The sequence below is a fragment of the Zeugodacus cucurbitae genome, chromosome 3 (genome assembly GCF_028554725.1).
Source record: "Zeugodacus cucurbitae isolate PBARC_wt_2022May chromosome 3, idZeuCucr1.2, whole genome shotgun sequence".
Lineage (NCBI taxonomy): Eukaryota > Metazoa > Arthropoda > Insecta > Diptera > Tephritidae > Zeugodacus > Zeugodacus cucurbitae.
Window position 1 is genome coordinate 22,286,573 of NC_071668.1, and position 13,809 is coordinate 22,300,381.

At 36.3% G+C, this 13,809-nt stretch overlaps 1 protein-coding gene across 1 annotated transcript; it reads right to left on the reverse strand.

The window, feature by feature from the left end:
• Positions 1–11,863: 11,863 nt before the first annotated feature.
• Positions 11,864–13,153, reverse strand: LOC105218923 (RNA polymerase II elongation factor Ell-like). Its single transcript, XM_054226549.1, has one exon. It carries the CDS (start codon positions 13,151–13,153, stop codon positions 11,864–11,866), a length of 1,290 nt encoding a protein of 429 aa, XP_054082524.1.
• Between the last annotated feature and the right edge of the window lie 656 nt (positions 13,154–13,809).

Genomic DNA, 13,809 nt, shown 5'->3' on the forward strand with positions numbered 1-13,809 from the left:
TAATATTGTAATAAAACAAGTAAGGAAGGGCTAAGTACGGGTGTCAACGAACATTTTGTACTCTCGCAATTTATTCATTTAATTGTATTAATATAACAAACAATTTGACTTACATATTCGGCATATATATGTCATAAAGTCCATTGAAAGTTTGAAAACCCTAATATTAGGTATATGGGAGCTAGGGGAAGTTATGAACCGATTTCACTAATTTTTGTCACGAAGACATATTATGAGAAGAAATATATTCCCTCTGAATTTCTTCAAAATATCTGAGAGACTTACCAACATTTTCGATAAAAAAATTTTTCGAAGCTCTCAGGTCCTCATATTCGATATATGGGGTCTTGAATACTTATGGCCCGGTTTCGGTGATTTTTAGAAGAACGAGGCCACTCTTTAAATGCAGTTTTTATGTAAAGTTCTGTTCCGCTATCTTCACTAGTGCTTAATTATGGTAAAGTAAACGATTAAGATCGACTTCAAAGTTCTGGTATGTGGGAAGTAGGCGTGGTTGAAACCGATTTGGACTATTTTGATCACACGTAATTCAGAAGTTAGGAAGATATTATGAACCGAATTTCGTAGAAATTGGTCGAGTAGTTTAGGAGATATGGTTTTTGACCCATAAGTGGGCGGAACCACGCCTATTTAAAATTGTGTATACAATTTTGAGTGCAGCTCTTCTGTACTGAAAAAATTATTTGAAATGTTCTTATGTTAAAGTTGACTATATCCTGCGGGATAAAAAATTTAAAGAGTTTCTCTTTAATATTTTCTCTTTAATATTTTTTATTTGGCAATAATTATTTACCTTAGTTTTGCATTTTTGAGACAGTTTCTTATATTTTGAAGAAACATTATTGTCTAATTCCAAAACCGATCTATCGGCATGACTTAATCCACTTTTATGCGCTTAGGCAGTGTAAGTGAAAGTTGTATTCACTATTTTCCTGTGTGTGAGTATAAAGATTTATTAAGTAACGACTACCTAAATTCCATTCATTTGCAGTTTCAAAGAATTATATTTTGTGAAACAACCCTCTCAATATACCATATACATTACTTACGCCAAAATCCAGAAACTTACCAAAATTCGTAAAATGATCTCATTTATTACTCTTGAATTTTAGCGCTGGACGACAATGGACGTCTCGCAAGTTCGGTAAACTCTAATTAACAAAGAGAACCTGCTCGATTGTTAAATCCTTTTTGCCCATAGTGGAACTCAAGAGGTCGGCTGAACTTCTGGCTCTTAAAAATATTCACCTTACCTCAATAATGAGTAATTTCCTCCTCCACTGTCCAGAGTTCGCAAGACTGAGGTTGAAACATCTCGATAGATATACCTTTGCCGAACCAAGCAAACTGACTGGACTGGACACTAGCTACCTCATAAGATTTATGGTAGGCTCAAAACGCTTCGGCCATAACCAAGGGTAATTTTTTGCGATCAATAGGAGTATATTTGGCATCGCAATGGACAGGAGCCTTAAGCTTTCCAAGTGGGTTCCTTCTCAATATATGTCGCGAGTGTCAGCCCCTGAACATAATCTAATTTAACCTACTTAACATCGTCACTTTAATGGCCATATATATAAATCAGTTCACACCTTTTTATGGTAGTTAAAGGATATTTTCGACCGCTCTAGTCTGCTTTCAATGTCAAATCATAATTTGTTGATAATGTATAAGATAATAGATTTATTTTTGTATATAATATTTTGAACCAAATTCTGTACCAAAATCTTTGGGTTTACATTTTCCCGATAATTTTGGAAATATTACACACTCATCCCAAATTTTCGAGATAACCCATATAGAAACCTATTTCATCAGACTTTCCTCGACATCCGTCCTTCCTTTACATCCGTCAAATTATAACCCCGTCTTGTTTGAAACAATTTCCTGATTGAGATGATTAACGTGGAGCATGAAGACGGTGAAGTTCTAATTTCTCACTAAGTTAATTCTAGGTAACTTTATGAATATATGCGATATGTGAATTAAATTACTTACACTTTGTCAAATATTGTACCAGCCACGGGAACTTCTTTTCTTTTTTTGGGATGCAATTGTCTATCCCGAATGATTATAAGTCTCTCTCTCTTTCTATCACTTTATTTATATTCCTATCTCTCTCCTCATCTACATATATTATCACCTACTGGAATGGAGGACTTTCAGTACTGTAGTATAGCTACTACTTTTCGAGCAATCGGCAGTTCCTTTATATAAAATAGATAAATATGAAATGGCTGTGAATCCCTGTATCTTCTTCTAGACTTTCGAATGCTTTCTCCACCAGCGAATATTCATTCTCCCGCCTTTAACACGCAGATTTTTGTAGCTATCAGAGCAGAATTTACCGCTATTGCATTAAATACGGTTCATCACATCCACCGTAATGCCAAAGGTGTAAACGCCAACTGCTATTATTATAATTAGTCGCACAAGGTAAAAAGAAAATATGCGTTGATTAATTCAGTTTCGGCAATTTCTGCTGTCTTGTACAAGTCCGTTAATTAAAACACCCTCAAGCGCTGCTAGCATTATTCTAATTAAATGTATGTATGTATGTATGTGCGAGTATTTGCTTGCTTATTGAAGCCAACAGCAGCAGCCAACTCACTTGTTTGTCCATCAACTGTACGCGCAGTCAATCAAACAAAAGTCAAAACAATTAGTCAATAATCATAACGGAATTTGCGCGATAGGTAAACTATTTACATTCAAACATTGGCAAATGTTGACTTCTGGAGAGCAAATACAGACGGCGCCTATATATATATATATATACCTATATATACATAGCGTACAAGATGTTTGGTTATGGCTAGAAGTCAAATACGAATTATATTTACATTAGCTTTAAGACATATGGGTATTTATATGAGTATACCGGGATGCAATATCCCTCAAGAATTCCTATGAACATGCATACATATATGGATTGTCTGATTGTATTGTATTATAATAATAACACTGGGTATTTACACCTTTGATTGTTGTTCAGCGGACCTTACGGGGTGTTTGTTCAGTTATATGCATCGATCTTATCCGACATTTTTAAAGAATCGACTTATTCTCTTTTTATAAGAGGTCCCTTCAGAATATACTTTTAACTCGGTCTGAAGAAATATATTAGATAAAAGCTCTTATAAGCTTAGATGATAAACTACGTATCTAGTAGGACCGGAAAATACCAGTCGCACCTATTGTATAAAAGAATTCCATTTTCTAAGTATTCTGCTAAATTGCCAGCTTTATAAAGGGAAATCTTAATTCGAAACTGTTGTTTAGATTGTCTCAGTAAGCTTCGGTATTAACGGAAGATTACTAATTCTTTGGTTCCCCAAATAATTTTGAGGAATATTGACGATTTTACAGTCCTTGGCTGGATAAGGAGGGGTCTGTTCCGATCACCTAGAACCGAGTATCATGGGAACGAGGTTAGCAAGTCGTCTAGTCCATTTTAACCTTTATGTATTATTTTGAAAATTCTGACGATCTTTCCCCGGCCTGATGTACTATTTTTCTGGTTCTCCCTTTCTTTCATCTCATCTCAGGGCTTCACCAATATTCTGTATTGTCAGTTTCTTGTCATTCCGTTAAAAGTTCTATTTGTCGTCTGTGATTCCTTTCACTAATTGTCCATTTTTATAACGGCAAGACGAGAGAGACAGCCTACTTTTTTGATGTGAGATCAGTTATCGTGTTACTGAGCTTTCATGTAATTTTATTGAAACCTCCTTTCGCTTTCTACTACTTTTTTTAAAAACATTTTAAGCCGTCGTTATCACACAAATATGATAAGCTCACTCACTCTCTTTACATGTCGTCAACAAAGTTATATGCTCTCTCCTTCTTCTATACCCCTTTACGCTAATGGTTACTTTCTGTTGGTATAAGAGATTTGAAGATTCATAATGAGAGTTTAGAAACGAACCTGTATAGTCAGAAACAGGCACTCTGACTACTCCTTGTGGTCACAGCATAATATCGAATGTAAAGAACAAACAATATCAGCCTTGAAATTCAACGCAGAATCACTCTTGTCAACAGGTACTACTATGGACTGAGTAGGCAATTGAAAAGTAAAGTCCTCTCTCGACGAACAAAAACTAAACTCTACAAGTCCTTATTCATTTCCCGTCCTCCGTTGAGACGGAACTATGAGTTTTCGAGAAAAAAGTTTTGCGGAAGATTTATGGTCCCTTAAACATTGGCAACGACGAATACCGCAGACGATGGAACGATGAGCTGTATATGTTATTCGACGACATAGGCATAGTCCAACGAATAAAAAACAGTGGCTACGCTGGCTGGGTCATGTTGTTCGAATGGACGAAAATGCTCCAGCTCTGAAAGTGTTCGATGCAGTACCCGCTGGTGGAAGCCGAGGAAGAGGTATGCCTCCACTTCGATAGAAGGATCAAGTGGAGAAGGACCTGTCTTCACTTGGTATTACCAATTGGCGCCAAACTGCCAAAAGGAGAGATGCGTGGCGCGCTGTTGTGTACTCGGCTATAACCGCATAAGCGTTGTTTACGCCAGTCAAGAAGAAGACAAATTTGCAACCAACATCAAGAAGAACTCAAAAGTTAAGATAAAAAGGATCTCTCCCCCACTTACTCTCTTTCTCTCTCACACACTCCCTCTCTCTTCATAATATAATTCGTATCAGACCTTCGCTTATAAGATAGACACTCTATTACTTCCACAGTTTTTTATCCATTCTTCAGCTTTATTGAACGCTCTCCATACCCGCTTCCTCTCCAAGATCTACGCATATTTATTAGAGGAAATAAGGTGTGCGAAATTATTGGCAAGAATTACAACAACAATCCGTGCAGGCATTTATTCATTGAAATCGACCAGCACATCATCAACAGGAACAACGACATAAAAAATAGGGCCAACGCCGCCATTGACACGCCATTACCGGCCGCATTGATAACTAAGTACTGCAAAGTCAACCGGAAGGCCGTGCCATCACACGCACCGCTATTGTTGCCAATAGAATGCCATTAAGATCTTCATCAGCAGAGAAACCGACGACGCCGTCTTCGTCCACACCAACAGCATTCTCTTCATCATCATCATTATCGTCTTCATCACCTTCGCCGACGTTGATGGCTCATCATTTACGCTATCAATGCAATTTCATGAATATTTTAAAAGCTTCAACCGGCCGGAGGAAAGAGGGGTCTAATAGTATATGTATATGTAGCGCGTATAATGGAAAAAGCACGTCGACTGGCTGCGAAAGATATCCGACCCAACAACATAAGCCACGAACCGAAAAAAACAACAAAAAATGAACAACAATAAAAAGTTTTTAAGCGCGAAGGCAAATAATACTCGTTTACTCGCAGCACTCCAAATACGACAATAAATGGGGTTGTGATTCGTTTTTCGCAGCTCAAACAAAAGACAGATTTCTAAGAAAATAGTCTTAAATCGTTATGTAAATAAAATAAAGTATGCCTTTGTATGCGCTTATCCCACCAACCCCACGCATCTCTCACCCCTCGACAGCCTATACTCGTGCACTTCGGCAACACATTATCGTCGTAAGCCAAACCAATTTCACTTTGGTACATTCCACACTCCTCTGAGAGGATACGATTGCGGCTTATTCCCAGCAAATTGAAACTTAACCGTTATTCACGGGTGAAAGGTTGAAAAATTAAGGGTGCGGCAGCGCAACTTTTTTCACCACTTTTTGCTTCACTTTTTGCGCTCAAACACAAAAAACTCAAAGGCATGGAAAATTGTTTTCGAATCGAATGACATCAATATAACGGCTTATGCCAAGTAGTATATTCTTTATATATACTTATGCACGCAAATCGGCCTGACGGTCTTCGCGTTGCCATTGCACTCCTTTTTGCGGCGCCACACATTTGTTGTTGGTTTTGTGACAATTTGAGAAACCTTTTTAGTTGAATTGAAAATTTGTTTATCTGCCACTCACTGTCACCCATCTCAATGGCTTGGCAATCATCTGAGTTCTTTATATGTGTGTGTGGGTGCAACTTTCAATGTGAAATGTGGTTGTTGAGTGGAAAAAAAGACAATCGTCCGCAAATGTCATCTCAAACAATGACACCCTTTTTGTCTCGTTGTCTCGCTTTTGTTGTTACAAGTTAATAAATAAGACTCTTGAATGCTGATGGCCGCAATGTTACCTATACAAATAAATATTCCGCAATTTATATTCATATCTTAGTTTACACATTATATTCCTCTTCGAGATTTATTCCTTATCGCATCTGGAGATGGAAAATATAAAAGAATGAGTTTAGAGTTTCAATGAACCAAGTGAGAAAGTTCGAATTCAATTTTTAAAAATTTGGAGAAGTGTATCTTCTTTTAGAATATTAGCGAAAATTATAACCGAGTTTAAAACCTGATTAGCTTGTAAAGGGTTTTTCAATAAGAGCGCTTTTTTAAATAAAACAAAAACCGTTTGGGATATAAATGAAATTCGTTATCCCTATGAAAGTACATTCGATGTCTTTATGTATGGAATTCCAAAAATTTTGCATAGCCACCACGGTCACGATTGCAGAAGACCTCTGGACCGAATTTTCGACGAAATGTTTTGAAGCATAATTCGACCGAAACTGCTGCAATTTCACATTCGATATTCGTACGAAGATCATCAATCGTCGCTTATTGAGCGGTTGCGATTCCCATTCACAGTCATTAAGATCTTCATCAGCCATTTACAGTAACCGCACCAAACAGTATTTTTTTCGGGATGCAATGGTGACTCCTGGTGTATATGTGGATTGTACTGCCTGACCAATTACGTTTATTGGCGAAGCCATTCAGGCAGAAATGAGCCTCATCGCTGAAGATGATTTTTCAATGGAAATCCCTTCTCAAAGCTGAGACCACTGACTCCGAAATTCGGTAGGTAGATCGTATATCTTACCATAATGAAATAATAAACCTTACTGAAGAGAAATGTCAAAAGGGCGGGAAAATACATGGCGCCGTTTGCTGTCCCCATCGGTCTACTTTTGTAGCTACCCTATTGAAAACGACTTTACTACAGTGAAAAGTTAATTTCATTCAGATATTTCCGGAGTATCCACGCATATCGATATATATAAACAGAGAAAGTCAACTGGTAAGACAAAGAGCCTTCGGAAGCGCCATCTAGCTTGATTTTACTTGATTTTCACACAACAGCAGAAAAAAATTACGTTATGAGATGTTTCCCAGTTTGGTGGACATAGTTCTACGAGACTTGTTCTAGAAAGTAAGGCCCATGACCATTTTTAAAACTAATTGAACCAAATTTAGTGTAGCTTAATTAACGACAAAATTATATTGTTCAATGTAAATATGTATTTCATTTCAGATAATAAAGCAATACCCACATTCTTCGTCAACACATTTCGAAATATTGAACTATTTGCGAAAAAAGGATTTCATCACTAACAGATTACCTGCGATACATACAATCAGTATTAAAAATGGATCTTCTCTTCAGCACACCATAAATACCTTTCAAATACATGAAAATCATATCATACATGAAAACCTAGAATTGAAGTCTAGACCGGTGAGTAAATAGCACAATAATATAAACTTTGATCCCTGCAAATCGCCTAAAGATGATATCCGACAAATCTCCTTAAACTTTGTATAATGTTTACGACTCGAACTTGAACTTGAACCGGTCTACCGGATTAATATACAATATAGAGTTCGAATTTCTTCATATTTTCGTGTTTTCACATTGTTCTCAAATCTGTTGAATATTTTCTTCCCAAATCACTTTTAAAAACAAGAAATCAGTTCTGAATATATAAATTATAAGCTTACACATATAATTATGAACTAAACTATAATATTTTAGATCTAGCAGCTTGAAACATGTATATTACTTGAGCTCCATATTTCATACCCTAAACACAATTTCAATCGCTCAAATTTAATATTTTTTTATCAAAATGAAAAAATAATGACCACGATTAAAATTTACAAGAAAAAAGGAAACACTTTAAAATTTAATAAAAAATTTAATCACTTATGGCTAAAATACTTAAGGGATAACTTTCTTTAACACCTTGGGTGTGAACACATTTAGTAATATTTTAAATTTATTCGGTTGGTCGTCTAAGACCTTGATGAATTATTTCTTTGTTATTGTTTCCTTCTTAATTTCAGTTCCGTAAAATTTGTTTAATGTCCTTATATTTAGATCGGATTGAGTTTTCTTGAAAAATAATAAATTAACTTCAAACGGCTAACAAAGAGATTCTAAAAAATTGAATTATATGACTAAGAAGCGACTTAGGCTGGACGAGAATTCCTTTATGTAATTCCAAGAATTTAAAACAAAAAAAATAAGATTTCTTCACATAATATCAAAAATATAAGCATGAGCTCAAAGTCATCTCTCTCTATCTTTCTCTCTTCAGAACTCAATAGTTATTAAATACACTCAGGCCCGTTACGAATCTGAAATTACTTAATAAGCAAACAGTCTGCAATAACTGTACTATGTAACGATCTATGCACTCTGTGTTTAGGCAATATCTGCTTATTTAAAAGAAGTAATCGGTCAATTTCATACTTAAAGTACTCATTAACATAATCTGAACATCACCAAATATAATACGCTATACCCTTGCTCTCTTCCGCACTCTCTCATGACTCACACCAAAACAATTCACTAATGCTTCTTCATTTACCGCTACTTTTAAGAGACAACTACAATACAAAATTGCAAAACAACTAAAAAAATACAATTACAGACATGAAACTGAGAGTGAGTAAACAATAAAAAAGTGTATACAATGTAGCGTTTGACTTTTAACCTCCGTCCACGACACGCACTTGTTGACTTAATTTCCTGCTAATTGCTTTGTTATTTTTTCGCACCTCGCACTCACACAGACAAAGTAAACGCTGCGTATCTGTCAGCGTGACTCCCACCACTCGCCGGCTTTTGGCACATTAACACCTTTCTTAATTCTTTTCACAGTTTAAATGAGTTGTGTAGGTGTGTGTGACTGTACGGGTGTGGGGTAGAGTACGAAAACTGCCCGTCACTCCTTCTATCTTTTTTTTGTACTACTTGTAGTGCTGCTAGATTGCTAGTTTCCTATATTTAGACGAACGCTTAATACTCGTGCAATTATTGTTGTTGGTGTTGTATGTATATATGTCAAAATAGTCGTGAAGCAAAAAGTCATGACCGCACACGCTCTCCAACGCTTTTGTGATGAGTCACGCAATCACTTAAGCTTTATCCCGCAAATGTTTCTTTGGACACGTTAATGAAGTGTTGTCAAATACGTTGACGTGGCTTTTGTGTAACGGTCAACAACGGTAAATGTTTGTGTTAAATGCACGTACACGCTGTGGTTGTAGCGCGCAATAAACCTGGCAGGTAACCCACCCAGCACAGCGTTCAAAATATTTCGACTCAGCCTATTTAACGCCCAAAAAATATATGTTTTCAAACACTCCTTAAATAGTTGCGATTTATTCGGTCACTTTTTTGACTTCGCTCTCTATCCTTTCACTTATACAAATATTTCTCTTTTTCGTGTTAAATATAATGGTCACGCAACAGCTTATCTTAATTGGGATCTTGTAATATTTACAGTAATATTTATAACGGTACTTTATGGATTATAAGTCAACACGCATTTTGGCAAAAATGTTTTAAATGGTCTAATGTCACATTGTCAAATGAATTAGTGTGAAGAATAGGGGTTTGACATGAAAAGACTGTTGTTCGAACTTCAACCATGAAAATATGTCAAATGGAGTGACAGACCTCTACCCGATATAAATTCGTGATGATCCATTAATCTATAATACTCCTCCGAGCTTTATAAATCCGATGGATATTGTTTGGCAAATGGTTGCAATGAGACTATTAAACCGCCCACAAAACCATAATAGATACACATAACTATTTTGACATTACTATTGAGCTCAAGCATAAGACAAATCTCTCTGAAATCAACACTTGCCGGTCAATGGAACATATTATAACAGGATCAATATCTCTATGGTTGGATTCATGCTAGATCAGTATAATGATTAGTATAAAAATAATAGAAGTTGGTTAAAAAAATGAATGAGATAAGTCCAGATACTTGCTTTTATATAATGCATATTCTGATTTCCGTCTCTCTCCAGTAAAAATTGCCATAACTTAATGGTACCAAGTTTGTATGTTATTTGTGAGATAAAGTTGGCTGAAGACAATATAGGGCATAATCGGTCGAGAAATTACCGAGTTCAGATAGGTTGTGCCTTAGCCTAGTAACAGATCTTAACTATGAGAACACATTTTCGATTAAACAGTATAAATATTTAGAATTTAAACACAAGAGAGAGTATAGAGGAAGCTTTGATGTTTACGAAAATATCATTTATCATTTTTACCAGGTTTTATTGGTTCGACCTCTTGCTAGACTTTTTATCGTTTCTAAAATTAACCAATATATATAGTACATATAAACATAAAATCTGAAGGAAATTTGAAATTTCTTGTGATCTTAAAATCTCCTTCTGAAATTTCTTAACCATAAGCTTTACAGGAGTCAATGAAGAAAACACTCCTCCTATCCTATATCTTCCTTTAGAGTATGCAAATTAAAGTCTTCTTTCAACTTAAATATATCTCCATAATAATATTTTTACGTTTACTTACATTATACTATTCAAATTAAGCTCCGCTGCCGGCGCTTTTACGCTAATTATCTGTTTATGGTAATGCAAATCGCACGACAATGAGCAAACTCGCTCAAAGAGTTAAGTTCAGCGCTACGCATTGATGTCAGCAGTCACACGATAAGCAGCTTTATGACGAACTCACTACTTATACTGAACAACTGAATATACTGACGTTAAATTAATTTGCTGCTTGCCCAAGGGAGCTTTATTGCTATTCCATGCCATTTAAGTTTCACTGAAAGAGTGTATGGGCAGAAGTTTACCCCAAACTTACAGTGAAAGTTTCATTAACCTCAGGCGACGGGAATTGGTTTGTAGAATTTGAGTTCGAAAACTCAAATACAAGAAATATCATAATACATTATATATAAGTAGACACTTAGAGAGTACAGTGGTCTTTCGAAAAAAAAAAAATATTTCACTCAAATACTACTTTTGTATCCGCTCATCATTAAAATATGTAAGTTGCACAGTTGGTTTTCCGTAAAAACCCACATCAATGCTATAATTGGTTCGCCTGAGAACCTTCATGTAACCTTCTCACTTTAAGTGTTACAGCAAAAAGTTTTAGTCCAAAGAAGAGTACCTCTGACTGACCCAGCGACTTATTTTATATGTAGACCGCTGGGGAATAGCTGAGACCAATTCATAACGACAATTGATCCTTCCTGACACTATGCTTAGATTTAATGCCATGTTATTGTCCTCCGAACTGACCTTTGATCCCTTCCTGTCACTACTATTTAGAGAACTGAGAAGAACATACTGCACCAATTACTGCAGAAAGTAGTTGAAAATTGGACCTCTCGGCTAGATTTTATTCGAGCCATTCTCGATCTCCACCTAAGACTCGGAATTTGAACCAGGTTATTAATATACAAATTGTATATTCCCACAGGCCTCTTAAGGCGGATGAAAATAATAAAAACATAATTTAAATTTCAATACAAAAATATATATTTTTTAGGTAGAATTTTTAGGTATTACAAAATTCTTAACGCATTCAAAAGTTGCAAAACATTATTTTTTTCAATTAACATACTAAGCTTAGTACCAAACATGTAATTCCGCAATTAAATTTTGTGTTTATGACGATTACTTATCAACGCGTTCACTCCGCGTAACTGACAGTTGTTTGACAAGTTCATTGCTCTCCATTAAGGTACTCTCTTGCTGCGTCCATTGCAGCCTGCACAGCCTTTTCCGTCAGCCACTTTTCATCATAGTCATCCACGAGTTGTTTTATATGCAACAACTTTGCCTCCAAATAGTCGAAACGTTGCTTAAGCTCAATCTCCTCCGCGCTATTGAGTCGTTCATATTCCAGAAAAATTCGATTTTTGATACGCTCATATTCCGGCGTACCTTCAGGTACTTGCTGCAATTGCATGGGCAGCTCGCGGAATATATAGCGCACTTCATCGACGCGTGCCAGTAGTGGCACGTATTCCGCGTAATCTATCTCAAAATCGGCTTTGTATTGCCGTCGCTGTTCGATGCTTGTTATAGGCGTGTACCAACTAAAGTCGTAGTTGGAGACTTCAGTGTTAGTTGGCGAAATAGATGCAAGAGCTTTTGGCGACTCTTCGTAAACTGTGAAGTCCGGTCCATGGTGTTGATTCGTTTGGTCGTTAGCTGATACTGTGGAGATTTTGGAGTGACCTGGTTCCTGAACTGTTAGGTTCTGTGTATCGGCGAAGGTTGTCTGGCGTATAGCTTCCTTATGCTGGTTATTTTTAACTTTCTTCACCGTGTCCACTGTTTTCTTTCTGTTGCTGTTGTTCTCGTTTTGTTGAAATTTTGGCGCTGTTCCATTAGTTGCATTATTTTCTTTGCTGTTAGAGCTCATATTATTACGTACTGAAGCATGACTAATACGCCGCTTTTTCGAGGCACGTGGCTCTTCGTACTCTACCAAAGCGCGTTTCGTACAAGTTTTGTTTTCAATTTCGTTATCCGCAGAGAGAGTACCTATCTCGTCTGAACTACCTAAGTTGTTTAAATTTTGTAACTTATACAATTTTAACTGTTGCTGTTGATGCACTGTGTAAAATGGCCAATTTTCGTTAACTTCATTCCAAACATATCTCTTCAAACTGTAAGCATTGTCTCGTAGCAGTGCTATGTCCCTAAGTATGTTGCCAATTAACAGTTGTTCGGCTTTTCGTATTCCCTCGTTCTGTAGCCGTCCATACAGTTCCAGCTTTTTGTAAGGCTTCAGCGCCAACAAGTGGATGACGCGTTCGCGTATTTTACGACGATAGATTTGTGGAACTTTATGACTTCTACTCTTGACGGGCCGACCATGTTGCTGAGTACTGGTCTCTCTGTTGGATGCTGTTGCTTTTGGTATTTTCTTATCGGTCAAACACTGATTTTCTTGCTTATCATGTTTGGTGTTTTCAATCTTATTGTATTCCTGAGTTGTTGGCATATTTAAAAACTTAAATAAATTATTTTTTATTGTAATTTTTCTTAAGCGTTTTGCTACTTTTTTTTTTTTATAAAATAGCGCGTGATGTTGCTCTACTGAAGTGCTTTGTGGTTTTAATATCTAATTTTCTCTTTTCATTCCTTTTATACCAAACATTTACTTTTTTCAGCTCAATCTGTTTTTACCTGTTTACCTGCTCAAAAGGGTTCAACGATTAGATTTTTCTTCGAATTTTTTTACCTGTATTGGAAAAACCGCCATTACATTATTAAATAAAAAATAAGACTCCTTTCAACTGGTGTTCTTTATTTTATTCAGGTAGGTAAGTAGGTAGAGGAATGTAGCTTTTCCGGGCTAATTTTGCGCCAGATACGCCATTTTGTTGCCATCCTGCTATCACGTTCCGTCATTACGTTCGAACCATTTGGTGCTCTCAATGATACTTATTTCCGTTATTCTTTTAGCGGCCAACCATTCAAGTTCTGGTGCCTGATGTGATTTCAAGTGTTCTAGGAGTAGTTTGTGATAGGGTCGGTCATTCACAAAGAAAGTGATTCCGTTTGATGGTTGCAAGTCTGTATATGTTTTTCCTGGATCTATTTTATAAGTCCTTAGTTTTTATTCTATCATACTTAGGCCATATCTGTTTTGTCGTT

Excerpts from the sequence above, each read along its gene's own strand:
- LOC105218923 (XM_054226549.1), bottom strand. The coding sequence starts at position 13,153 with ATGCCAACAACTCAGGAATACAATAAGATTGAAAACACCAAACATGAT.